This window comes from Panthera pardus, unplaced genomic scaffold (genome assembly GCF_024362965.1).
Source record: "Panthera pardus isolate Hobbes unplaced genomic scaffold, ASM2436296v1 HiC_scaffold_24, whole genome shotgun sequence".
Taxonomy (NCBI): Eukaryota; Metazoa; Chordata; class Mammalia; order Carnivora; family Felidae; genus Panthera; species Panthera pardus.
The window spans coordinates 13,554,322-13,579,373 of NW_026526810.1; the positions used below are offsets into that span (position 1 = coordinate 13,554,322).

At 53.9% G+C, this 25,052-nt stretch overlaps 1 protein-coding gene across 6 annotated transcripts in view; it reads right to left on the minus strand.

The window, feature by feature from the left end:
• The window catches only part of APBA2 (amyloid beta precursor protein binding family A member 2), a 267,756-nt gene that overhangs the window by 8,134 nt on the left and 234,570 nt on the right, over positions 1-25,052 (minus strand). For 5 of the 6 annotated variants that reach the window (XM_053888783.1, XM_053888784.1, XM_053888785.1 and 2 more), the window contains 7 exons: positions 17,441-17,586; positions 16,425-16,460; positions 13,307-13,393; positions 10,426-10,611; positions 6,100-6,279; positions 4,841-5,053; positions 3,151-3,270 (listed from right to left, as the gene is read on the minus strand). In XM_053888783.1, the coding sequence (XP_053744758.1) occupies positions 3,151-3,270; positions 4,841-5,053; positions 6,100-6,279; positions 10,426-10,611; positions 13,307-13,393; positions 16,425-16,460; positions 17,441-17,586 (968 nt within the window). The remainder of the gene's footprint in view (positions 1-3,150; positions 3,271-4,840; positions 5,054-6,099; positions 6,280-10,425; positions 10,612-13,306; positions 13,394-16,424; positions 16,461-17,440; positions 17,587-25,052) is intronic. The other variant, XM_053888786.1, reaches the window with a different exon arrangement.

The window sequence follows — 25,052 nt, forward strand, 5'->3', positions numbered from 1 at the left end:
CACCTGGTGCAGGAAGTACTTCTGTAGTGATCAAGGCAGGAAACCACAATGGGTCTGCGCAGGAGCTGACTGATGCCGGTCCCAAGCCAGGCATCCTGCCACCATCCACCCAGCTGTGGTCAGGTGCTATGGAGGCTGAGGGACTCCCTGGTCACAGCTGGCCTGCTTGGAGGACACCGGCTGCCTTGTGGCTGCCCCAGGCCAGCTGGAGCCAGGTCTCCTGGTGGGGCTTGGTGAGGGGAGAAGGGCACATCTGAGAGCCTCACTGGCCCTGGGGACAGGAGGCTGGTGGTCATGAGAGAGGCGCCACCCAGGGGAGAGCTCCAGTACTGCAAGGCAGCAGGACACTACATGGAGGGAAAAGTTACCAGGCCAGGCCCCTGTGGGGAGGCTGGGTGAAGCCACCCGAACCTGAGCATGCTGTGAGGGGTAAAGGATAGCTCTCCTGTCCTCAGAGGAGGCCGTTAGTCAGGAATAGCCAGCACCCTCAGGCCTCCAGAATGTTCTCCCAAACACTCTCCTCCCACAAGGCCCTTGCTGAGCGATGGAGCCCGTGGCACTCATCAGCCCCCACAGATGACTGACGTGGCTGAGCCGTGGCTGTGGTGGCAGCTGCCTGGTAGATGGGCCTCACACCTCCCAAACCTTCCAAGAAGCCCCCCTGCTCTCCTCACTGCCCTCAGCCTCCCAGCCACTTATTTGGAGCTGGCATGGCCAACCCCACCTGCAGAGACCCCCCTTCATCCCTCCTCAGTCACCTGCCTTCTTCCCAGCTACTCCTCTCCCCTGTCTCTGAGAAGGAAGGCTCATGCTTCACCTCAAACCCCCATATCTGTCCTCACCACTACTTCCCCAAGGACATGTCCCTTTACTTTCCTGCTTGCCTTAATTCACCACTGACCAAACGCAAACAAGAGGCCCTCCCCTTCCAACCCCCTATCCCCAGCCTCCTCCACCATGGTCCCAGATGGCCTCACTAGCTGTGTGACCAGAGCAAGTTACTAAACCTGTGAGGCAGCCACCTCCTCACCAATACCCATGCTCCTCCTCGGGCTGTTGTGATTTTTTAAATGTTTATTTATTTATTTTTGAGAGAGAGAGAGAGAGAGAGCACAAGGAGGAGAGGGGCAGAGAGAGAGGGAGACACAGAATCCGAAGCAGGCTCCAGACTCCGAGCTGTCAGCACAGAGCCTGATGCGGGGCTCGAACCCATGAACTGTGAGATCACAACCTGAGCTGAAGTCCGAGGCTCAACAGACTAAGCTACCCAGGCGCCCCAGGCTGTTGTGATTAAACAAGCTGAAGAAAGGAAAAGTGTTTGTGGGGAGGAGGGGCATCGGGCTTGTTCTGGGCTCATAGTCCCCAAGAACAGGCACCTCCCTCAGCCACCAGACAGGAACCCAGAAGGGAGGCTCCTCCAGAGAATGGTACTCAGGTAGGCCCTAGAAGGCCACTCTCAGCCCCTCCCTGAGCACGGAGCCCATGCCATCCACGTAATGTTCACAGCAGCCACAGGCAGAGACCCCAGTCAATTTTTTGCAGAGGCCCTGGGGTAGCCATTTGTGCCCAGGGCACCTATGTATGTAGGGTGTTGGCAGGGCAGGGCCAGGCCAGACCACCAACTGGCCTCCTCCTGGGGCAGACACACTGTCCTGGACAGAAGTCTCAAAGGGGATGCAGACATGGGCACCTATGCCTGGGTGCAAGTGCCTGGGTGCCTGGCTGGGCACCTATGCCTGGGTGCAAGTGCCAAGGGGCCTTTCTCTGCAGAAAAAATGTCTCAGTGTACTTGATAGGTTTTCTTAATTACTTTCACAACGACATTTCGAGGAAAGCCCAGAGAAGTTAAGTGACTCACCCGGGGCCACACAGCTAGGAAGGTGCAGCCAACATTGGCCGGATGGCCCCACACCCTTCCCTTCTTTGTCATAGGCACTGTTGGCCACCTTCCCAGCCTGCCCTGCGTTTTGTGGTGTGAATGACTGAGTTCTGTCTGGCCGGGGAGGGTGGTCAGAAATGGCAAGGGCCACAGCCATGTCCCTGTCTTCCTGCAGGTGCCAAGCAGACACACAGCAGCTAGTGGGGGCCACTGAAACCCAGGTGAGGGCAAGCCTGGGCCCCTGAGTGGCTCTGTCGAACAAAGACCCCTCCCACCGTGGACTATGGTCTGAATGAGAAATTGGCTCTTAGTGTGTCGAGATCTGGGGACTCTTTGTTATAGTGGCAAGTGTGTACTAACATGGAAGGGACAGGAACGGGCCTTAAGCCCAACCCCTGTAACTCTCCCCAGCCCCGTGCAGCTCTCCACATTTCTGCACCAGACAGCAACAGGGAAAACTGTGACTCATTTACAGTTGCCTTTCTAGAATGTTCTCCCATGGTGTTTCCTCTGTGGCCACGGGTGGGCACACACATCCTCCCCACCACCTGACACTGCTACCACCTACTGCACAATCTCTTCCTCAGGTCTTTAATACCAGGGCTGCCTTAAGCAATCTGGAAATGACTGGCCTCCCCTCTTCTATCCTCCATCTGCAGCCATGTCTTTGCCCACCAGGACCTTTGCAGGAAGAATATCCAAGGAAATTCACCACCAGAGCTTTGGCCCAAGGAACACACAATGTTTGGGCAGACCAACACTCACTCAAGCCCAGAATCACCTCCTCCTGGAAACCCTCCTGCTTCCTCAGTGCCTGACATGGTGCAGACACCTCACAAATGGCTCTGGGTGGGTGAATGAATGAGCAAATGATTGAATATCTGTTTGTTGAACACAGGGAGTCAGATGTTGCCATTGGCTGTATGTGTCCAGACTACACTGGGGAAAAAACTCCTGCCTCTCCTCCAAAGCAGGCGTTTGCCGAGAACAGCCATGACAGGGACAAGGATGCTTCACGTAGGGCCTGAGGACCCATTCCTAGGCCACACGTCAGCCCTCCCTCCCGGCTCAGGCCTGCCCTGGGAGCTGCTGAAAACTCCTGCCCTGTGTGGCCTGGCTGCTGGCCATCGTGCCCACCAGCTGGGGCCTGTCCCATCAGATGGGAGCGGTCTCAGGGACAGAGTGGGTAGAGAGCAGCCACCCCCCAGCCCCCTGAATCTGGGCCCACATGTGCACAATGAAGGTGGCCAAGGTGGAGAGGGCAGACTCACGATCCCGTTCTGCACGCTGAAGCCCAGCTGGTACTTGAGGTCAGGCCGCTTGATGAGGACCGTGGTGACTGGCGGACAGCTGACGATGTTGAGTTTCACCTGCGTCTGGTTCTTTAGACCCTGCAGAGCGGGGAAGGGGTCATGAGGGAGCCTTAGATGCCACCTACCAGCACACTCTCACAGGCCTAGACCGAGGAGGAGTCGGCTGGCAGGGGTTGGCCCCTGGATCCGGTGGGTCAGTCACCTCTCGGCCTCTATGTCCCTCTGTGCTACCTGTACACGGGGCCACTGGCTTTCCCACGTGGCAACGGGTGCTGTGGCCCACCGTGTTCTGCTGTGCCCTCTGACCCATGTGAAGACAAGCTGCTCCTGGAGCCGGAGGCCAGGCCCTGAGAACCACTGTACACAACCGAAGAGACAGTACCAGGGTCACCCTCCGAGGATCACGGGAGGGGCCCTCCCCACACTGCATGCAGAGGAGCACTTTCTATCTGGAAGGACCATGGGGAAGCCTTCCTCCAGACAAAACTGCTGATGGGTCAGGAAGTGACAAGCTCAGTGAAAATCTGTAAGCCAGGGGATCTAGCATCCACACAGAGACTGGGCCAGCTGCAGCCAAGGGTGACCTCAGGCCCCAGAAAGGATGCACCCCAGGCCCCTATTGTGAGGTTAAATGCGGGGGTGAGGTGAGGAGGGGGGGGGCAGGCCTCAATGTGGTTGCAGTTTCAGCTTGTTCCTCTGGCCGGTCGTGAGCCTTGGATGCTGCTCAGAGCTGCCTGGATATAGTGGGCACCCTGCTCCCTGCACAGCCCCATCAGAGCCTGGGTGACCAGGTACCCCAGGAACTGCAGCCCTCGGAGAGAAGCTCCAGGCAGACAAAACCTCTGGTACTGCAGACTGAGGCCTTTCCTGTGTCTACCATCTGTCTTCCTAGGTGGTCACTCATCAGGCAGACGCTCTGCTGGGCTGGCTTTGAGAGCCGGCTCCTGGGATGCTCTGGCCTTGAGAATGCCCTTTATCTCCCAGGTTGACAAGGGAGGGCAGAGGGGTGTCCTCCAGCACCAAGACCATAGCAGATGAGGAGGGAACAAGCCACAGGGGCTGGGGGCAGACCACAAACAGAAGGCCACAGGATGGCCCCCAAGCAGGCAGAACCGTCTGGAGACCCTGGACAGAGCAAAGGCAATGCTGTGCCAGGCCTCCTGGTCTCTCTGCTCTTTCTGTCCTAGGTCTCTTGGAGACCTGGTTTAGGTGTGAAGACCCCCCCCCCCCCCAGTCCCTGCAGGGGCGAGCAGCTCAGCATCTTCCAAAAGCCCAAGCTCACGGGTCGGACCTTAGGAGCAGCCTCCCGGCTCTCACACCCATGCAGGGTGACCATCCCTCTCAGTATGCCCCAGAAACGGGACTCTTGGAGTTAACCTGAGAAAGTCCCATGCAAACCAGGTCACCTTGCATCTGTGGGTCCTCAGCCCTTGCCGGGGGTCCGTGTCCCTCAGAACTGGCATAAGTGAAACCAAACATCCCCTTTTCACCCCCAAGGGCAGCCCAGGTCCTTCTCTGATTTCAGTGATATGGTGTAGTCTTGGGGTCAACATCACTGGGTGGGTCTGTCTGCACCTGTCTCCTCATGTGTCAAGGGGGGATTACCATGCAGTGAGAATAAAACAAGGCAGGGGCCCTGCGTGCGCACCTTGATGATGCCCTGGCAGGTGGCGAGGGGCAGCCCCACCAGACTGGTGCCGTTGATGGACATGATCTGGTCCCCGATGCTCAGCTTCCCTGAGCGGGCGGCTGGGCCGCCATTCATCATGTTCGCCAGGATCACTGTAGGCAGGATGGAACCCCAGCCTGACTCCACCACCACCACGCCCAGGATCTCCCCCTTGTGCTTCTCCAGCTGCAGCTGCAAGGAAATCAGCAGTAAGAGGTGCCCGTGATGGGGGGCGGGGACCTGCCCGCCTACCCTCCAGCCTCGCCCAGCTCTGGCTCCCAAGCCCTCTTGGGGTGCCCCCAACAATCCTGGAAACCAGGAGCAGGCTCCCTCCCGCCCATGCCCAGCATGGACTCCCCCAGGCCCAAGCATGGCTCCAGTGTCCTGCCTCCCATTCTCCTCACCTCCCACATACCCATGGAGGAGGCAAGAAGAATGTTCTCAGACTCCAGGCCTCATATCTGCCCCTGGCTCTTGCTCTTGTCTAGAAAAGTCCTACGTCCCATCCATCCCAAGGGTCACTTTCTCAGAAAGCTGCCCGTCATGCATTCCGCAAGAAGCCAGGATCATTCATTCATTCAATCATTCAATAAGCAGTCTGATTATTCATTCATTCACTCATTCAACAAGCAGCCAGGGTCATTTATTCATTCAACAAACAATAAGGGTCATTCATCCACTCATTTGCAAGCAGTCAGGGTATGGGTCATCCCCAGGGTATTTGCTCTTGTGTCTTAGGATAACTTTCTAAGGCCCTCCCCCTGCCCCCCCCCGCCCCTGCCCCCCAACAGCACACACAGGAATCTGCTGAGGCCTCCACTCCTGGCAGCTTTGAAACTCCCCTGGGCAGAGCACCCAAGTTCCCTGTTTTAAAGATGCTTCTCATATGCTTTTCAGAAACACCTCCTGGGTGCTGAGCTCCAGTAAATGATAATAGCAGCATTAAAAGGCACATTTTCAAGGTCATTAAGACTGATTGTAATCAGTTCCTTTGTTACAACAACACCTCATTTCACACACAAGTGCTCAGCTCTGAAGGCAGGAGCAAGCATTCTGGGCAACACTTCATTCTGCAGTGAGGACAGGGATTTGAGGAGCCCTTCTAGGGCTCCAGTCCTCTGGCAGTGAGCTGGTGTGGGGCAGTGCCGGCTGGCCCCAGCTCTTCAGGGACCCAGCATGGGTGGCAGAGGCCAGTGCAGCGTGGTGCCCGGGGCCCACCGAGGGTGCGTGTGGCTCACCTCCTTGCGGTTCTCTGAGTTCGAGAAGTGGATGAGATCATCGTTGTACATCTCCTGGGTGTTGATGATGTCGCTGTACTCTTTCTGGCTCAGGTCTTCTGGGTTGATGCCGTTAGCCCGCAGGAACTCCTGGTAGGCCACGCTAAAGGCCTGGCCGATGGACTGTGCGATCAGCTGGGCCTGTGGGCAGGGAGAAGCCCACTGGAGACACCAGCACAGGCTACATGCTGCCTGGAGCAGAGTGGCCGCGGCAGAGCTGGGGGCAGAGTGCACACAGAAGCCTACAAAGGACCCCTGTCTGGGCTTAAAGGAACCAGTGGCGGCTGGCGCCCGAGCGGCCCCGTGGGTAAGGCATCCGACTCTCAGTTTCAGCTCAAGTCATAATCTTGCTCTTCTGGAGTTAGAGCCCCGCATTGAGCTCTGTGTTGACAGTGTGGAGCCTGCTTGGGACTCTCTCTCTCAGTCCCTCCCTTGCTTTTTCTCTCTCTCAGAATAAATAAATAAACAACAACAACAACAAAAAGAGGGGTGCCTCATGGCTCAGTTGGTTTGGCTCAGGTCATGATCTCATGGTTCGAGGATTTAAGCCCTGCGCTGGGCTCTGTGCTGACAGGTCAGAGCCTGGAGCCTGCTTCAGATTCTGTCTCTCGTCCTCTCTCTCTGCCCTTCCCCGACTTGCACTCTGTCTCTCTCGCAAAACTAAACATTAAAAATAATTTTTTTAAATTGTAGGCTCTCTTCTGGTGATAGCTGTCTTCCCACTAACGCCCCCTGGTCGGCTGACTATCTGCCGTCAGGGACCAATCCTGACTGCTCCCACCTGAGCTGTTTAAGTCCCAGACCATCCAGAACAAAGCACAATTTCAAAAAGTCTGAGAAAATTATGAATTGTTTGCTAAATATCACATTTTTGTTGCTTACATTGGTGACTGTCCTATATTTTCTTTCCACCCCTCTTATTTCCAAAATAGACTAGAGGTGTGTTCTTCAGGGAGTGTCACAGAGACTGTCAGTTGTCTCCCCAACATTTATGTCTCCTCAACAACTGAACCCAATGGCAACTGGGGAGGCAGGTGTGTGTTCAGCTGTTCTGGTGGGGGGTGTGGCTGTTCCAGGCTGAGGTAGATAAGAAGCACCAGACCTAGGGACACCAGCACAGACCCCACAGAGAAAATCACTTCTTTCCACTTCAGGGAACCACTTGTGCGGACATTACTGAATCTCTGACATTGCAGAGCCCTGGGCATTGAAAAGTCATTGTCAGGCATTGCCTGTCACCAGCCAGTGTGCAGATGGGGGACAGGTGGGTGGCAAGAGCTAAACCCCGAGCTCCCAGAAGGATGCCAAGCACGCTAACAGCTGTGTGGCCCTGGAGAGCAACAGGGCTCCCAGCAGCTTGGCCCACCACAGGGCCTCCTCCCCCAGCCCTGGTCTACCCCCTGCCACCACCTGCCTCCCCAACAGCCATCAAGGGGGCCTTCTGCATGGGTGCCCTCAGCAAACCTCAGGACTGGGAAACAAAGGATTTGACCTAAATGCCTAAATCCCTTCCTCCTTCTACACACTGCATGATTTAAGTGCCACAAATGACTATGTCTCTGTAACGAAGTGGGCTGGGCTAGGTAATAATGGCAGAGCGTGGAAGGCTTTCCTGAAATAGGTGCAGATTCTAGATTGAACTGCCCTCCCACACTGGGCCCTCAACAGTTTACAGGAAGGACAAGCCGATGTTCACTGGAGTAAGCCCTGCCCACTCCCAAGATCAGTATTTTGGTATTTTGGCAGTGCTGTTTGGGTGGACCAGGCAGAGATGCTGTGTCCTGGGGACCACTAAGTGACACCCCAGCCTGGACATGCGTGGATCGGAGGGTGGGGAGCCTGGGAGAGGCACATCAGAGAACAGCAGAGCAGCAGCCAAGGGCAGAGGGTGGAAAGTGAGGGTAGGGGGGACAGGGAGCCTGGGAACTGTCCTGCCCCCCCCTGGGGTCTCAGGACTTGCTGCTGGTTGCCCCAAGGCCTCCAGGTCTGTCTCCAGCTGACTGAGGTCCTGACAGCGTGGGAGTCTGAGAGCAACGCTCCCTTCACAGCTGCACTGATAGTCTGGCAGGGCTGCCCAGTGCCCTGGGATCCACCTAGGGTTCTGCCTGGGTGCCCTAGCCCAACCCATAGGAGCTCCTAGGGACAGTGGGTTCCCTGGGATGCCATCCAGGAGCCCTTGGCATCTCCCCGCCAGCTGCTGGTGGCAGTCTCCTATTTCCCCATCCACCCTGTGTCCTGGTGTCTCTCCCAGCTGGACTGGGGGACATGCTTGGAGCCCTTCAGACAAGGGGCTCACCTGCCCCCCAGTTCACAGCCTGGGCCTGTGGGTGCTCAATGCTGTGAGGCCAGGAGTCCCACCCAGGAAGGTGGGGAGTGCAGGGGGCCTCAGCGAGGGGCTGGCATTGGCAGGGTGGTGCCCAGAGGTGACCGACCTCCTGCAGGAGGTGAGGAAGGGAAAAGGGAGCTGCCATACCCCCAGCACTCCTTTGTGTGGCTCATCTACACCGGCCTCAGCCCAGGAGCAACTGTTTCTAGAGGGAAACTGAGGCTCAGAAAGAGCCCTGGTATCCTTACTGCCACTCCTGTTTTCTGCAGGTGTCCCACACCACTGTCACCAGACCCTCAGAGATCCCTTACTCATCCCCAGCAGCCCCCCTGGACGGAGCCACCATCCAGGTCATACGCTCTGGGCAGCTGCTCAGCGTCCCTGGACACACCCCAGGGGGTGGGTCCTTCCCCTCCCTCCTTCAAGGACCACTTGGGAATCCTATTCATGCCCACCTTTATTGGCCCTCAGCCTTCTCTCCTTGCACTGAAAACACTGGGCCACAGCAGCAACCCCCTACAGCAGTATCCCTCCTCCACCCCTTGGCCCACAGCCATCCACAGGGGCGGGCACCTCCCCTTTGTGCCCCCTGCTCCTCATGACTTCTGTGCCAGCAGACCATTCACCCTCCGCTGCTGGCCTACTCCTTATCTTACCCTGTCTTTCACTCATAGCCCTTCCCAAGGGCCCATCTTCACCAACACCCCCCCCCCAAGTCTCTATGACATCCTCAAACCCTGAGTCACACAGAAGTGCCCAATTAGGTGTCCACAGATATCTGTATTGTGGCAAAAAGAATATGTGTGTGCACCAGTGGGTGTGTTTAAATTTCTTCTCCAATCAGTATGCCATCACTGCAAAGCACTTCTACCTGTCTTCAACTTCTTAATAAAGATGGCTGCCTCCATCCCTACAGTCTCCAAATGTAAAAACTGGGGGGGGGGGGGGGGGGTCGTTCCCCTCTGCTTCAGGTTTCTGACCTGCAAGTCCATATGTGAACAAGAATGATCCTTGCCAAGTGTCCACGGAGAAAGAGACTGATTTTTAAAAATTCTACTTTGGGGGTGCCTGGGTGGTTCCGTTGGTTAAGCGTCTGACTTCGGCTCAGATTATGATCTTGCAGTTCACAAGTTCAAGCCCTGCATTGGGCTCTGTGCTGACAGCTCAGATCCTGGAACCTACTTCAGATTCTGTGTGTGTGTCTTTCTCTGCCCCTCCCCCACTCAAGCGCCCCCTCCCCCCACCCCGCCTCTCTCTCTCTCTCTCTCTCTCTGTCTCTCATAAATAAACATTTTAAAAAAAGTTTTAAAAAAATAAAAATTCTACTTTGGCAACAGCCACAACAAGATCTTCCCACCAGGGGGCAGCAGAGAGACCCGGGCCCATTCTCTCCTGTTCTCACCTCCTGGCCTTGGGCTCCCTTCTCCCATCCCTATTATCCAATTCCAGGCTCAGAAAGATGCTCTCATCCCATTGAAGGAAAGAGTCAAAGGGTTCATGTTCTCCTAGCAAGTCTGCAGTATTTAAGCTTCAGAATTATTTTTCAACTTATCCTGATGTGAAGTGATCACGAGTGAAAGCAGAGCTACTCCCCAGACGCGGATGCTGCCTTTCTTGTGTGCAAGCCCCACATGTGAAAATGTGCATCTTGACAACAGAAAAAAGTCAAGGAGTATTCTCTTTTAGGAGGATAAGGTTTTGTTAAAGGATATCTTCAGATAGCTAGCCACCAATCCCCCCGCCCCCAGCCTATTTAACTATGGTTCAATTTATAAACAGCCTTGAAGTGAAGAAGAACTGTGTTCACCATCTCTGCAAACTCTGAGTGTTAGAAAATACATCAATGACAGTGCATGGGATTTCTACCTGAGACTTGGCTTCCAAAAAGCCTGGGATGCCGGAGCCCTGGTGAAATCTGGGCTGTTGGGAAAGGGGTGTGGCACGCCTGTGCGGTTACTTACGTCCTCGGACTCGAACACGTGGCAAATCATCTTGTACTGCTTCTTCCCCTCCTGGGCCCCGGGGGTGGTCTCAATGCAGTCCTGAGAGGCTGACCGGGGCATGCGGCGCCTGGCCATCAGCACCACGATGTTCCCAATGTCTGCGATATAGGAGATGGTGCGCAAGGCATGGTCCATCATGGTTTCCTGTCAGGAGAGAGAGGAAGGGGTCCACGTTAGGAAACGTCAGGGAGAACAAGCCATTAAAAAACACTCAAATGAAACACCTGGGTGGCTCAGTTGGTTAAGTGTCCAACTTTGGCTCAGGTCATGATCTCGCAGTTTGTGAGTTTGAGCCCCACGTCAGGCTCTGTGCTGACAACTTGGAGCCTGAAGCCTGCTTCGGATACTGTCCCTCTCTCTGCCCCTCCCTGACTCGTGCTCTGTCTCTCTCTCTCACTCTCAAAAATGAATAAATGTTAATAATAATAATAATAAATAAAAATAAAAATAAAAAACACTCAGGTTCAGAACTTCTCAAACTTGACACTGATGATGTTTGGGGTGGGTCATTCATTGTGAAGGGCTGTCCCATACACTGTAGGATGTTCAGCAGCATCCCTGGCCTCTACCCACTAGATGCCAGTAGCATCTCCCCCTTCCTAAGCTGTGACAACCAAAGATATTTCCAGCCTTTGCCAAGTATCCCCTGGTTGAGAATACACTGCTCCAGTGAACACAGAATTTCAGGGGAGCGATTCACAGTCAAGGTGAATCTGCCTTCACCTTCAGCCTAGAGCACTCTTCCACTGCTTCTTGGAGGCACGATGTTGGGGCGGAGCTCATGGTCCCCGCTGGAGGGAGAGCAGGGAGGCTGCCGGCAGTGAAGCCTGTCCCCACCTAATCACAGGTAGTCTGTGGCTCTGGAGAAGGGTTCCTTCCCTGGAAGACATGTGTTTCTCCCTAGCAGATAAGGAAGGTTCCAAGGCCAACATTTTCCACAGATAAGTTCTTCCCAGGGAGCCCAAGCCCCGGTCAGGGGACACTGAGGCAGCTCCCCTGACTGATGGATGGGTCTCAGTAGCCATTCACTTCCCGGGGCTCCTGGCAGGTCCATTACTCTTGATGGCTTTTGTTGTCTGACAGGACTGTCCACTGAGCGTCTTGCTCGTGACCCCTGCCTAACAGGCTGCGCAAGAAGGCTCGGAGAAACTAATCAGTTGTTCTTTTATGCATTTGTGCTTTTTTGCACAAAAGAAAACTGGGTACTTCGGCAGCCTCTGAAGCCCCTTTTCTTCCTCACGAATCCATTTTACAGCAGGTGTTGCCCCACGTCTGTCTTCTGGGAGCTGAGCTGTTTTCTGGCCAAGGCTACGTTTAAAACCACAAGGGCCACTTTTCAGAAAGGGGGACTGGAGAGGGGCCAGTGGTGGTGGCTCCTCAGCATTTCCTGATTTCTGCCCACATGTCCAGGGTAGAGCCATTGTCCTCCCAGACGGAGGGGCACCTAGGAACTCACAGCCTTCTAAAACACATGTATTGTCTAGCTCTGCTCGTTGCAAGGGCCCAGGAGCAACGACGCGCCCACAATGCTGAGCACAGCCAGCACGCAGGTCTTTGTTGCTGTATGTCATCCCCACACTAAAAAGAACTGTGTGTGGCTCCCTGAAGAAATGGCTGATTCCAGGTCTGGGGTAGGGCAAGTGTAAGGGGAGCTCAGAATACCTCACTGTCTCAGAAAGCAACGACAAGAGCAAAGACTAGAGGGAAGATGTTAAAAACACACAGGACCCAGTTTAAAGGTCTCTGGCCGGCTGAATTTGGGATCACTGGAGCACCAAAAAAAATAAGGAAGTTAACAGAGGTAACACAAGTTAAAAAATAAACATCAGTCCACAGTGAAGACAGAGAGAGAAAGAAACAAAAGGTCTTCTGCACAGATAGAGAGAGGTCTGATAATACAAGTGGAGAGCGTGACATGATTAGAAAATCACCATTTTGCACTTCCAATGTTCGAACCAACTCAAGCAAGATGATCACTGGATGCTAAAACCTTTAGGCGAAAAAGGGTGTGAGGGAACGGGGTACCCACACATCCAGTGACACCACACAGATTACTCGCTGATGACAAAGAAGCAAAGGGGTCATTACCCCGGCATCTGGCCGTCCTCAAAAAGGCCCAGTAATGGAAATCTGGCCCCAGAGTGAATGGGGCCTCCCTCTCAGCAAACCTCAAGCACACAGCATTGCCTGAGGCCTTCCCGACCCCTCCCTCCATCTACCCCTTGCCCTTGGCCTCCTTCCCGCTTTCTCCTTCTCAGCTCATAGGCGTTTATATCCTGCATGGCTCACTTCCTCCTCATGGATCTGTCTTTTCCACCAACAGCAGTGTAAAGCACAGGAAAAATGAGAAGACTCTGGCCACAACACATGGTTTACAGGTAGAAAATCTTAAGAGAGCCCCCCCCCCCCAACCGACTCTGGCCCCCTGATGGAGGACCACCCATTCAGAGGGCAGAGGGCTGCCACAGGATTTCCACCCTCCAGCTCCATTCCCTGGACCCGGCATACGGAGGTTTCAGGAAGGCCATTCTAGAATCCTGACGGTGAGCACACACAGCTTCCGAATCCCGCTTTCCTTCCCCTTCATTTCGTCTATTTAATTCAGCTGCAGCCAGCACACCTACATCCCCGGCGTCTTTATCTTCCCGGCCTGATGCTCCTCGGTCCCCTGCAGCTTACTCTAGAATCCACAACCCATTCAAGACCCAAGGTCCGGAGGAGCAGTGGTCCTTGGGGACAGCCATTCAGCTCATCCCAGAGGGAAAGTTCTCCTGTGATTAGAGGTGGGACGTTAGGGGTTTAATGACAGGATTTTAAACAACGGTCTTTAAAACCTTACCTGTGTGTCCGCATTTAACACCTTGATCCTCTGGGTGGAGATGAAGAGATCCACTTCGGTCAGAGTCTGGGCATCCCCCTCCGAATTCTAAGAAAGGACAGTGGATACTGTTACAAATTAAAAAAAAAAAAGAAAGAAAGAAAAAAGAAACAACTAACTTGAACAAAAGCCTGACAATTTTACTAATGACCCTGAGCGCCCCTAGAGGGAAATGCTGCCCCAGCTTGGAGCAGCCATGGGAAATCTAAATTGCACACCGCCTTCCAGCGCAATCTGTAGCGAAGTGAGTTCCAAAGGCAGTTTGCACAGGGCGTGAAGGAGGAGGGAGGAGACAGCTTCCGGAAGCCTGAGCATGGAGGGGGGCTGGACGCCTGGGGTCTTATGTCCCAGCATCCAAAGCGCAGCCCTTCCACTCCCTAAAAAGTAGGCCTGTCTGCCGACCCTTATCAAGCCCGGTGAAGGTACAGGGTCTCTGTACTCAGGCTACATGCGTTTCCTGGATTTGGGATTCCAAATATCCCTAGGAAATGGGGAAGAAATTTTCAAAGAAGTTGGATTAGATTGTCAGCATCTTCTTCTGATTTAAATAATCCTAGTCATGTCAACCGCCCCAGCAGGCTTAATGCTGGTCTTCCAAAAACCCTAAGGGAACTAAGACTCCAGCCGGACTCAGTGCTGCCCTCCCAGCAACATCAGAGAAACCAGAAGAATCTGTCACACAAATGCCCCTGCTTTGTCAGCTCCTGGAATACCTTCAACATATGGTCAATTCTTATGTGTACATGGAATGTTCTAGAAGCTGAGTGCACTATTTATTTAGGGTCTGCCCTCAACCAAGATAGCTTGTCATTAGGTTTTACATCCATGGGAATCCTAACTGCTGCTGCACAGTGGCAATGAAATACAAATTCTTCCGGTGTACCCACTGAGGTAAGTAATTCTTTGTGATCACTAAGAGCCCACAGTGGCATATCTTCCACTTCAAACGAGCAGAAAGTGTGATTTAATTCCTCACTAAAAAATCTGAAATCAGAAATCCCCCTGCTGACAATTCCTCAAGAATTCAGAGTCACAGAGGGGCCTGTATAATATTGATAAATTCGTATTTTAGCTCTGTTTTCAAGGGAAGCAGTCTTTGGGGCTTTCAGCCCACCACGAGATGACACTGCTTTTAACTGATTTTAAGGAGAACACAGTTCTGGGGCGCCTGGGTGGCTCAGTCAGTTCATGACCTGACTTCAGCTCAGGTCATGATCTCACAGTCTGTGAGTTCGAGCCCCACGTCAGGCTCTGTGCTGACAGCTCGGGGCCTGGGGCCTGCTTCGGATTCTGTGTCTCCCTCTCTCTCTCTGCCCCTCCCCTGCTCATGCTTGGTGTCTCTCTGTCTCAAAAATAAATAAAAACATTAAAAAAATAATTAAAAAAAAACACAGTTCAAAATAATCCAGGTGAAAATACTTTGCAGGAATGTAGAAGAACTACTTTTTCTCTGATTTGAAAAACCAGGTTATATCCTACATCCACATGCTTCTAAAACATTATAGTGTGGGGTTGTTCCTCAAAATCTTGTTGCTAAAAAAACAAACAAACAAACAAACAAAAAAAAACAGGTTGGGCCAGAAGCAAAAAAAAAAAAAAAGTTTGCAGGAAGTTTGAGCGCTATGATATACTTGATCAGAGAACAGGGACATACACATAGAGCTGAATGAGCTCAGACGGGGTGGGGGGTGAATGGATTAAGCCAAAACCTGATCAGTAATGGTGAACAGCAAAGCTCGCCCCATTGTACTCTCTGCTGGAAGAAAGGCGGAGCGCACTGTGCATCCAACAGAGGGCCAGCAATCAGGTGGGCATGTCTGTGGATGGGGGCACCATGACCCCACAGGCAGCAGCACGTCAGCTGTGTGGGGATGCTGCTTACTCCTGGTCCTAGGCTCCTATCAGCACTTGCCTGGCTAGATGTGAGCACACCAGAAAAGGAGCCCTCAGCCACGATCCTGAACATCCCCTTGCCCGAAGGGAAGAACAACTCTCCATGGATATAATCAGGTGAGCCAGCCGCAGAGGCTCTTCTGAGCTGGGTCTGCCTGCTCCCATCCATTCGGGCTCTCTGGACTACAGATCTGAGGACCAGGCACAACAGAGCCCTGTTCCAGCTGCCTGGTATTTGGGCACAGGGGTGTAGGGGTGCACCGGGCAACTGCAGGCAAGGGACACCTCCTCCTTGGTGGGGCGGGGGAGCACACCCCAATTACAGGTCTGCAAAGCCAACCCATCTGCACTGCCTGGAGGCTCCCAGCAGAAAGCCGGCTTGGGCAGAGGGAGATGGCTGAGTTCCTTCCTCTCCTACAGATCAGGGAATCCAAGGAAACACCGCGGGACAAAGAGCAAATGTCACGGGGAGAGAAGTCTCACCACAGGAGGAAGGGAGCCACCAGACAGGCTCCTCTGGCCACACAGACAGAAAACAGGTGTTCTAGATGAGGGTGGAGGACTAAATCTCTTGCTGTCAAAGCACCAAGCCTGCACCTGCACCAAGTGAGCGTCTTCCAACGCCAAGCATTTGAGATTTCCTGTATCGGGAGGACCCAGCATTTACTAAATGACCAGTTTTACAAACAAATGACCAGGGGGTCACCTCAATTTTTTTTTAAAGTTTGCTCATGCTCCAGAAACTCTTACCAGTGGAGAACGCAACTCATGGACAAGCTGACCTTCTCATCATCCTGATTTAGTAAATTAAACTTAATGAGTCTTTAAATATCAGAACAATTTAATTAATTCTGTACAGGAGGCCGAAGCACTCAATGTGTCACATGGTCATGTGAAATGCTACATGTGAAAGCTGTTGATGGGAAACAGTAACGTCACAGCATTAACCATGTTCTGGCATGAGAGACTGAACAAAAACGTAACAAGGGCAATGATGAGGTTCTTCTATAAGTGGGTGGTTAAAAAAAAAGTGTCCGTGGTTTTGTTCAAAAATCTACTTATCTACCAAGGGAAGAGGAGGAAAAAGCTGTTTGCCACATGATTTGTGTTCCTACAAATAGGACCGCCCCCCAAACTGCATAGGACAAAGCCCAGAAACACCAGCAAACCCCTTGGTCCTACACACCGCTTTTTTCTTGATTTTAGCAGCCTTTTGCATCCTCTGAGCAGCATGTAAGAGAAAAGAAAAACAGACAAAGGAAGAAAGAAAGGAAGAGAAGGAAGGGCAGCAAAGTTATTTTAGACTTATGGTTAACACCCTGGGACTCAGACCTTGTGCTCAGAGGAAAGGGGCAGGGGCAGGATGGGTGCATAGCCATCACTTCGGGGAGCACACACACTGACCAAGAGAAGCCCACACACGTCCCCCAAGCGCTGGAAATTACCAACAGCCACCCAGATCTACGAGGGTAAGACTAAGGACAGAGAGATGCAGAACTGGCAGAAAAGCGTCAGGCTCTAGGCAGGGGAGCAGGACTGGGGTCTGGGCAGGAGGGCCCGGGGCTCTGTGCATCTCCTCCCCTGACCACCATGGGCTCACACCACAGACCCCTTTGCCTCTATAAAAGAGGGGGGGAGGGGTCTGACACGATTTCTCACCCCATAGAGGCCACCAGCATCCACAGACCCTGAACTGCCCAGAGGGGCACCTCCTCAAGCCACCACGCCCTTCTCTCCTGACCCCCTTAGTTTTGCTGACTTGGCCTCATCTTTCTCCTGCCCGTCTGCACCCACTGTTCAAAACCAGGCGATTCAATGGGTACCCAGAGCAGCAAATATGTCAGAAATTTCTATTTAAACGAAAAGTGTGATTCCTTTGTTTCCCCTTCTGCAAGCACTTTGGTGCCAAAGATATACAGACCATCAAAATGGGATTTGAGCCTCCACACAAATGTGTTTTATGAATGGAATGTGGTGGAACCTTTAAAAATTGTGTCTCCAGTGGCCCGGTGGTGGCTCCTCATTAAGGAGCCAGCAGCCTCTGTCCCTAGCCCAGCATTCTTCTAGACAGGCCAAAGTCTCCCTTGGCCTCTCCAGGTGCCTCAGGCATTCCCGCTCTCCCTGCTGAGGGTGGTTGCATCCCCCTTCCCAACTCCAGTGCCTCCCCACAGTGAACCAGGGCTCTGCTGAGCCCACCAGTACCTTGACCCGGCTGACGGCCTCCTGTGCCTGCATCATTCTGATGTTTTTGGAAGGGTTACGTTCTGAGAGCAGCTGGGTGGACCCCAGGTAGTTGGCAGCAAAGATGATCCCATCAATGAGGTCTTCTGGTTCGCAGGGCCCTGGAACTGAAGAGGGCACAGTTAGCATCTTCCCAGAGGACAAAGGAACAAGGCAGCAGGGACAGGGGACAAAGGAGAAGGGCTGAACCATTGCCCATCTGCAGCCAGCAGAGGGAGGCCAGTCTGCTTCCCTCCTCACTACACAGTGCATGGTATAAGTAGTTTCACAAAATCAACACCCCGGTCAGAAAACTCTACATGCATGATACAGGAGGACAATTCCAGGTCACTCAAGGCACCTCAGCCTCCATGGTGACAGCCACTTGCTACAATCCCAGAGATGCCCTGTCCCCAAGTGGGCAGCATTTCCATGCCTGCCCCAGAGCCCTCTGGAACTCAGGACAGTGAGCAGACACTGCCTGCTACCCTACAGTTCTTCTGGGGCTTTCTCCTCCACTTCTGCACTGTAGGATTCTGGCCCTGTCACATGCCTGGGTGGGCACCCCCATCCCATACACCTCAGGTCCAGGCTGGGTGACATGGTGCTTGCTCCACCTGCTGCCTCTAGGCCAGCGCTGTCAACAGAATGTCCTGCCATGATATCGAATGTTCTATCTTCGTGCGGTTCAGCACAGGAACTGCTAGCCATGTATGGCTTTGGGGCACTTGAACTGTGGCTACTGCAAGAGGACCTGAATATTTTTTTAAGTTTATTTATTTAGAGACAGAGAGTGTGAGCAGGGGAGAAGCAGAGACAGAGAGGAAGAGAGAGAGAATCCCAAGCATACTCCACACTGTTAGCACAGAGCCTGATGCGGGGCTCGAACCCACAAACTGTGAGATCATGACCTGAGTCAAAACCAAGAGTTGAACGCTTAACCAACTGAGCCACTCAGGAGCCCCAGAGGAACTGAATTTTTTAATTTTATACAACCTAACTAATTTACATAGAAATAGCCACATATGGCTAGTGGCTCCTGTCCTGGACAGGCAGCTGGAGGTAAGATCAGCAAACCTTTTCTAAGGGGCTAGATGCAAAATATCTTGGGCTTTGCGGTCTGTCTGTCCTAGTCACCTCTGCACCTGTAGGACAAAAGCAGGCACAGGCAATATGTCTAATGAGCAAGCACAGTCCTGAGTCCGTAGTCTGTAACCATCACTCAGCTTGCCTCTGAGACCCACCCACCTTCCTTTCCAGGTCACACAGCCTTCTTCCCTCTCCCTGCCTGCCTCTGGCCAGATCCCTCCTTGTGAGGGCCCTTGGCTCTGGTTCTCAGGCTCCCCCTCGCTCCAGTGTCCCCAGGGCTGGCTATCCTGTGGCTCCCCAGGCCCCAGGGCCAGCAGTCCCCTCTGCCAGCTGTTTCATGTTCTCACCTCTGACCCACTCTGCTTCTCAAAGTATCCACTCGCCTAGCCCAGATGCCACCGTTCACCAGTCCCATAACATCTGCCCACTGCCCTTGAACCTCTGCCCCCGCCCCAAGGACTCAACAGAACTCCCATTTTCTGGGAGGCCTGAAGCTGGAAAGAGAGCCGCCCAACAAGGCAAGTTGGTTCCATTACAAATTCATGGACCAAAATGCCCTCAAAACTTGTTGGCAACCCTGAGAGGTTCCTCTGAGAAGTGCCTCCTCTCCCACTGTGCAAGCACCATTTCATAGCTTCCCCCATGTTCTGGAACTTCCAGTTGCCCCTCCCCCTTCACTGTACCTGACAGAGTGTCACCTGTGCTCCCTGAGGGACAGGCAATCTAAGCAGTCTTCCTTCCCAGGGTTCTGTGAGGCAGTGGGTCCCCACTGGGGGCTGAGGATCACCTGTGACCCCATCCCTCTCAAAGTCAAGTCCTATGAGTTGGGTCTTCTCAGGGCTTTTAAACACCCTCCAGTGTCCCCTGGCGGGTTCCAAAGCCTCCTTCACCCATCCCCGCCTCCAGTGGGCCCCCTCCCTCCTCCCTCTCGAAGGCAAATATCTGGGAAGAACTGCCTCAGCACATCCCAACCTAGCCGCTGTGTCCCTGCTCCAATGTCCCCCACACTAAAGCTGCACACGACCTCAGTGCCCTCACATTCAGTGGGCCTTCTGGTCATCGTGTCACCTGCCTCCTTCTTGAGACATGTCTTCCTCACTTGCCTGTCACTCAGTGTCCTCCTCCGTCTCTGGCTGTTCTTTCTTGGCTCTCTGCAGGTACCCCTTCCTCCACGAGGCCACAGAAGGCTGACATCCTGGGGACTTAGTGCCTCGGGCTTCCATGACCACTTGCTTGCTGATGAGGGGTACTGTAGTTCTCCAAACCCCAACCCCATGTACTCAGCAGCCTGCTTGCTGGCTCTCCTGGGATGGCCCCATCTCAACATATCCAAAGCAAAGTCCCAATATCCCACCACCATCCGGGCACTGAGCCTGGTTCTTCCTCTTGGACACCACCACCCTCCCAGCTACATGGCCTTCACATCCATATCCAACCCATCCCCTGAGTGCTGTCCACTTTGCCACCACACCTATCCTGAGTCTTTCTCCAGTTGCCCATTTGTGTCCCTTCATTTCCTATGTTGAAGCCCTAAGCCCCAATGTGATGCTATTAGAAATATGACGTCTGGGAGGTGATTAGGTCAGGAGAGTAGAGCCCTCATGAATGGGGTCCGTGCCCTTATAAGAGGGACCCCAGAGAACACCTTGCCCTCTTTCTGCCACAGGAGGACACAGAAAAATACCATCTGCAGCCTGGAAGGGGGCTCCCACCAGAACTCGACCACGCGGGCACCCTGACCTTGGAGTTCCATCCTCCACAACTGTGAGAAATCAATGTCTGTTGTTTATAAACTGCCACAGCCTCTGTTTTGTTACAGAGGCAGGACTAAGACATGAATCTTCCACACAGACCATGCTGCCACCAGAGGTCCTTCTAGATGGGAGATCTGATCTTTTATCCTCCCCTGCTATAAACTTCACGGGGCCTCTGATTGCTCTCAGGATACAGACAGAAGTCCCTGAGCCCCCAAAACACAGTGTTCCCATTCAGAGGTACGTGCCCGTGAGGGGACAAGGAGAGTTTCACTGGCCTCATCCTGACGTCAGCAGACCCCAGAGTCTGGGGCCCCGGCTCCAGCCCACACGCCCACCAGGCCGCTCAGGTGCCAGGAGCCCAGTGTGTGGCCTGTAGTGAGCAGGCTTTCACCCTGAGAAGTGATTGTGCAACTTCCCTGAAACCAGGCCCACCGTGGGTTCAGGGCAAGTTTTCTAAATGATTCTGAAACTTTAGTTCTCTTTAATCCACAGGAGAAAAGGGCACACAAAGCTGAGATGCCCCAGGAGGGGGAGCGTACATCACGCTTTCACTGGAACAAACCTCAGCTCTGTGGACATGAAATTAAAGCTCCAAAGCGGGTCATAGCATGTGTGCATTAGTCTACATTGTCTGCCTGAAGATCCATACCCAGGGGCACACACATCAGACTCACACACATGTGGGGAAACCACAGATACAGAACCGCTGTCATCTCTTCCACAGCAGTGCCACGGCTCCTGCACCAAAGCCAATTTCATAAGGTGCTTTATTTTTTTTAACGTTTATTTATTTTGAAAGAGAGACAGACAGAGACAGAGAGAGACAGAGCATGAGCGGGGCAGGGGCAGAGAGAGAAGGAGACACAGAATCCGAAGCACGCTCCAGGCTCTGAGCTGTCAGCACAGAGACCAACGCAGGACTTGAACCCACAAATGAGCCCAATGCAGAGCTCAAACCCATGAACTGTGAGATCATGACCTGAGCTGAAGTCAGATGCTTAACCGACTGAGCCACCCAGGTGCCCCTTATAAAGTGCTTTAGAACAAGGTGAAGTGTTCTGAAGTTTGAAAGAAACCTATTAGTAATACCAGGCCCTGGCAGGTTCCAACTTAGGAATGCCCCAGGTCATGCCCCATGGAACGGTGGGGGCCCTCCCATCCTGACCCCACTGTCCTGGGGACCCCGCCCCTTCTCCCCACTGACCTTGACAGCCTCCACAGAGCCCCCAGATGATGTATCCCTTCCTCTTGGGTGCTCAGTGGTTTACTCCAGGGATCTTTGATAACACTTGTGGAAGCCTCTAGCAAACCCTCAGGGAACCAATCCCAAGGCTCCAGCCCTCAGCCCCCCAGCACTATCTGCAGAAGCCACTGATGCCTCAGGACCTCCCTGGCTCTCCCCATAGATGACACTCTGGAAACTTCCACAGGCTGCTGGCAACACCTCTCAGCAAGCCTGAAGCCCCTCACCCGGCCCCAGCTCTGTCGTCCATGTCTGGAGGAAAGAAGCATCGCCTGCTACAGAACCAAGAGAAGGGGTCCCTTCAGGAGACTTGGGCTGGGGGCTGGGTAGGGGGAGACATGACAAAGGGGGTCCCCTTTCCTCCAATGTCCACACTGTGGGTCTGGGCCCTTTGGGATGGCCTCCCCACCACATCCATGTCTCTGGAAAAGTTCTTCCCACACAGGTGACATTGCTGGGTCTGGAGGAGGCTGCCTGTGACAGCGAAGGTGGGTAGCCAAAGTGTTCAGGGGGTCAGTGAGGACAGAATGGGAATGGGTGCAGGGGGTCTCGATGGGGTCGGGGGGCATGAGGGCCTGGTGGTAGGAGGGACTGGGGTGGAGGTTGGGAGCTGAGGGAAGGTGGGTGGGAGGGTCTGGGGGTTACCCTAGCTTCTGGTAGGTCTATAAGCTCCCTCTTTTAGTGCTTAAAAGACACCGAAGAAAAGCATACCGACCCCTGATGCATGTATAGATCAAACGTTTTTCATGCCACTGTTACCACCACCTTCCCCAAAGGTCAGTGCCAGTGGCGGTCCTCTGTTGTGGGATGGTGACTTCTCCTCCAGCCCAGCTGACCCACATTCCTCCCAGACCACCCACTCTGGCCTTCAGTCCAGTCGGCACTGGCTCTGGTAGGAGAGAACCAGCCCATCACAGGTACCTGGGTGGTAGGACCTCTGAGGGCTCCTCCCAGACTCTCCTCACTGAAAGTCCAGCACAGATCAACAAGCCCTCACCCCCCCACACACACAACACACAGGTATGCACACACCCACCCACGCATGCACACACACACACACACACACACACACACACACACACATATGAACGCCACACGAGCAGCGCTTGCGGCTCTGACCCCCCAGGGCCACACCTCATAACCGGGCCTGTGTACCCAGTGGGGAGTTGAGATAAAGTGGCCACCATGGCACCTGGGCCCGCAGATACAATGCGGTGCTTTCTGTGGGTAGGCACTTTAAATTATCAAGGTAATAAAGCACCTATATTACCACAAGCCCAAACACAAGAGAAAGAGGAGTCGAGACCTGAGAGGAAGGTAATCCTGGCAGCAAGTGGCCTGGCACCCCGCATCCCCCGGAGCGTGGCCCTGTTCCATGACCAGCGTCTTCACTCTTATGCGGAGAGTGACAGGGGAGACCCATGGCTGAGGCCTCTCAGAGAACTGAAGACCAGAAGGGCCACCCAGGAGAGGGGCCACACCTCTGAACCCGCAACTCCCCAGGCCTGTGACCCCAGGACCACTCACCCCAGGGCCCACACATGGTGCAGTGAGGCAGCGCCAGCCAGGGCTTAGCAACCCACCAGGCACAGAGAAGGGCTCACCAAGTTACGTCGTCATGACTGTTTTAATATTGCAACAAGGCCTGGGGGATCTCTGCTGGGTGGGGCGGGGAACTGGCTGGTCCTCCTGATTCGGCAGAGAGGGAAGGCACCTGCCTCTCCCCCTCCTGCCTGTCAGTGTTGAGGGCCAGGCTGTGTCCCCAGGGCTGGGATAGCCATGGCAATGACTGGGACAAGGCTGGGAGGTGCCCTCTCTCAGATGGTTGGGTAAACAAAGCAAAGGAAAAAGTAAGGTTTTTTCAGACAGGAAGTAGGAGGCAGGAAGCAAACCCCGGTGTGAGGTGACAGGGACTCAGTCCGGATCTGATGAGAAGGGGAAAGGCTGCTCGCAGAAGCTAAGGGGCACAGGACCTGAATGATGGGAAGGGAGATACTTGAAAAGGAGTGTTTTCTGGGGTGTTCTGGGAAACTGACACCCTCCTTTGTGCCCTTTGGACAGTCCTCTTCCTCTCCCTCTCTCCTCTCTCTCACTTCCTCTCTTTTTGCCTCTATTTTCTCACCAGCAAAATGGGCTGAGGGGGAATTCCTGATTTCTATCTCCTTAGGGTTTTCACAAAGTTAAGATTAATAGGATAAGCTTCATAAACACTAAAAGCATATAAAGTACAACACATTAATTGCTGAATTCATAGCTTTTATTTGCACCTAACTCAAAACACAAGTCATAGATGGCACTTAGTTGAGGCAGGGCCTCTAGCACCAGACGAGGGAGGCAGCAGTGATGACAGCAGGCAGTGTTCAAGGCCAGCTAACGCACTCGCATGGCCTTGTGGGCAGGCTGCAGGACAGTGCACCGAGGCTCACAGGACAAAGGGATGCTGTGACCAGGCTGATATTAAGTGACAAAGTGGGGCCCAAAGGCAGCCACATCCCAAACGGTGGCCTCCACCATCATCAACATGAGGAACCTCCCGGCTGCAGATATAAAGTGGTGCAAACCTTTTCCAAACCCTGTACCGGATGGGGTAGGGGGGATGTGGCAGGTCATTTAAAACACCTGAAGCTGCAGTACATGAGGACAGAAAGAGGGAGAGAAGAAGATCCCAAGCAGCTCCTTCTGTGTCTGGAATCATGCTCAGAGACCAAGGGGCCTGCAGAGTCCCCAGCCCCATCTGAGAAATTCTGCCTCAGTGGACCCGGAGTGGGGCCTGGGAATCTGTACTACACCCCTGCCCCCCAGGTCACACTGAAGAGCAGTCAGTGTGGGGATACCTGATCTCCAGCACACAAGAACTCACCCTCCCCACCATCTTAGAAGCAAAGCCCTCTGGGAGGCCAGGCCAGTGTCAGCTTTCTCACGCAGCCCCAGGTCTCAAGGGCGAGACTCCCACCTGCTCCTTCCATCTCAGGTGCCTTGGTCCTCACTCTGGAGATGACAAATTTTCTCCAGCTGGCCAGGGCTGGGGGCACCAAGGGAGGGGAAGAGGGGACAGGAGAGGGGTGGCTGCCGAATGGGGAGGGGCATGGAGGGAGGAACCCCTCCCTGTCCATCTATCAGCAGCCCTGGTGTGCACTGCAGGCACACAGGCACCTGTCACCAGCTAGGGGAAGACAGATGTCACCCCCACAGAGGGCAAGGGGACTGCCAATCACATGGCAGCACCTTCCACCCTGACCGTCAGGGCTTCTGACTGAAGTATGTGCATTTCTACTATCTCACCCCATCTTCCCCTCAGGCCTCATTCTCTCCAGTGAGTGTGGTTCCAAGTGCCCATCATTTGCCCAAGGTCACCCCATAGCTGGGCCCAAGCCACCCGTCCTCCCTGCAATGACCATTACAGACCACTAGATGGTGCCTCTGCGTTCTGTGGGAAAGTCTGGGTGGTCCTTGCAGCCTGGGGTAACCACCCACCCACACCCTCAGCCAGCACTCAGGGAGGGAT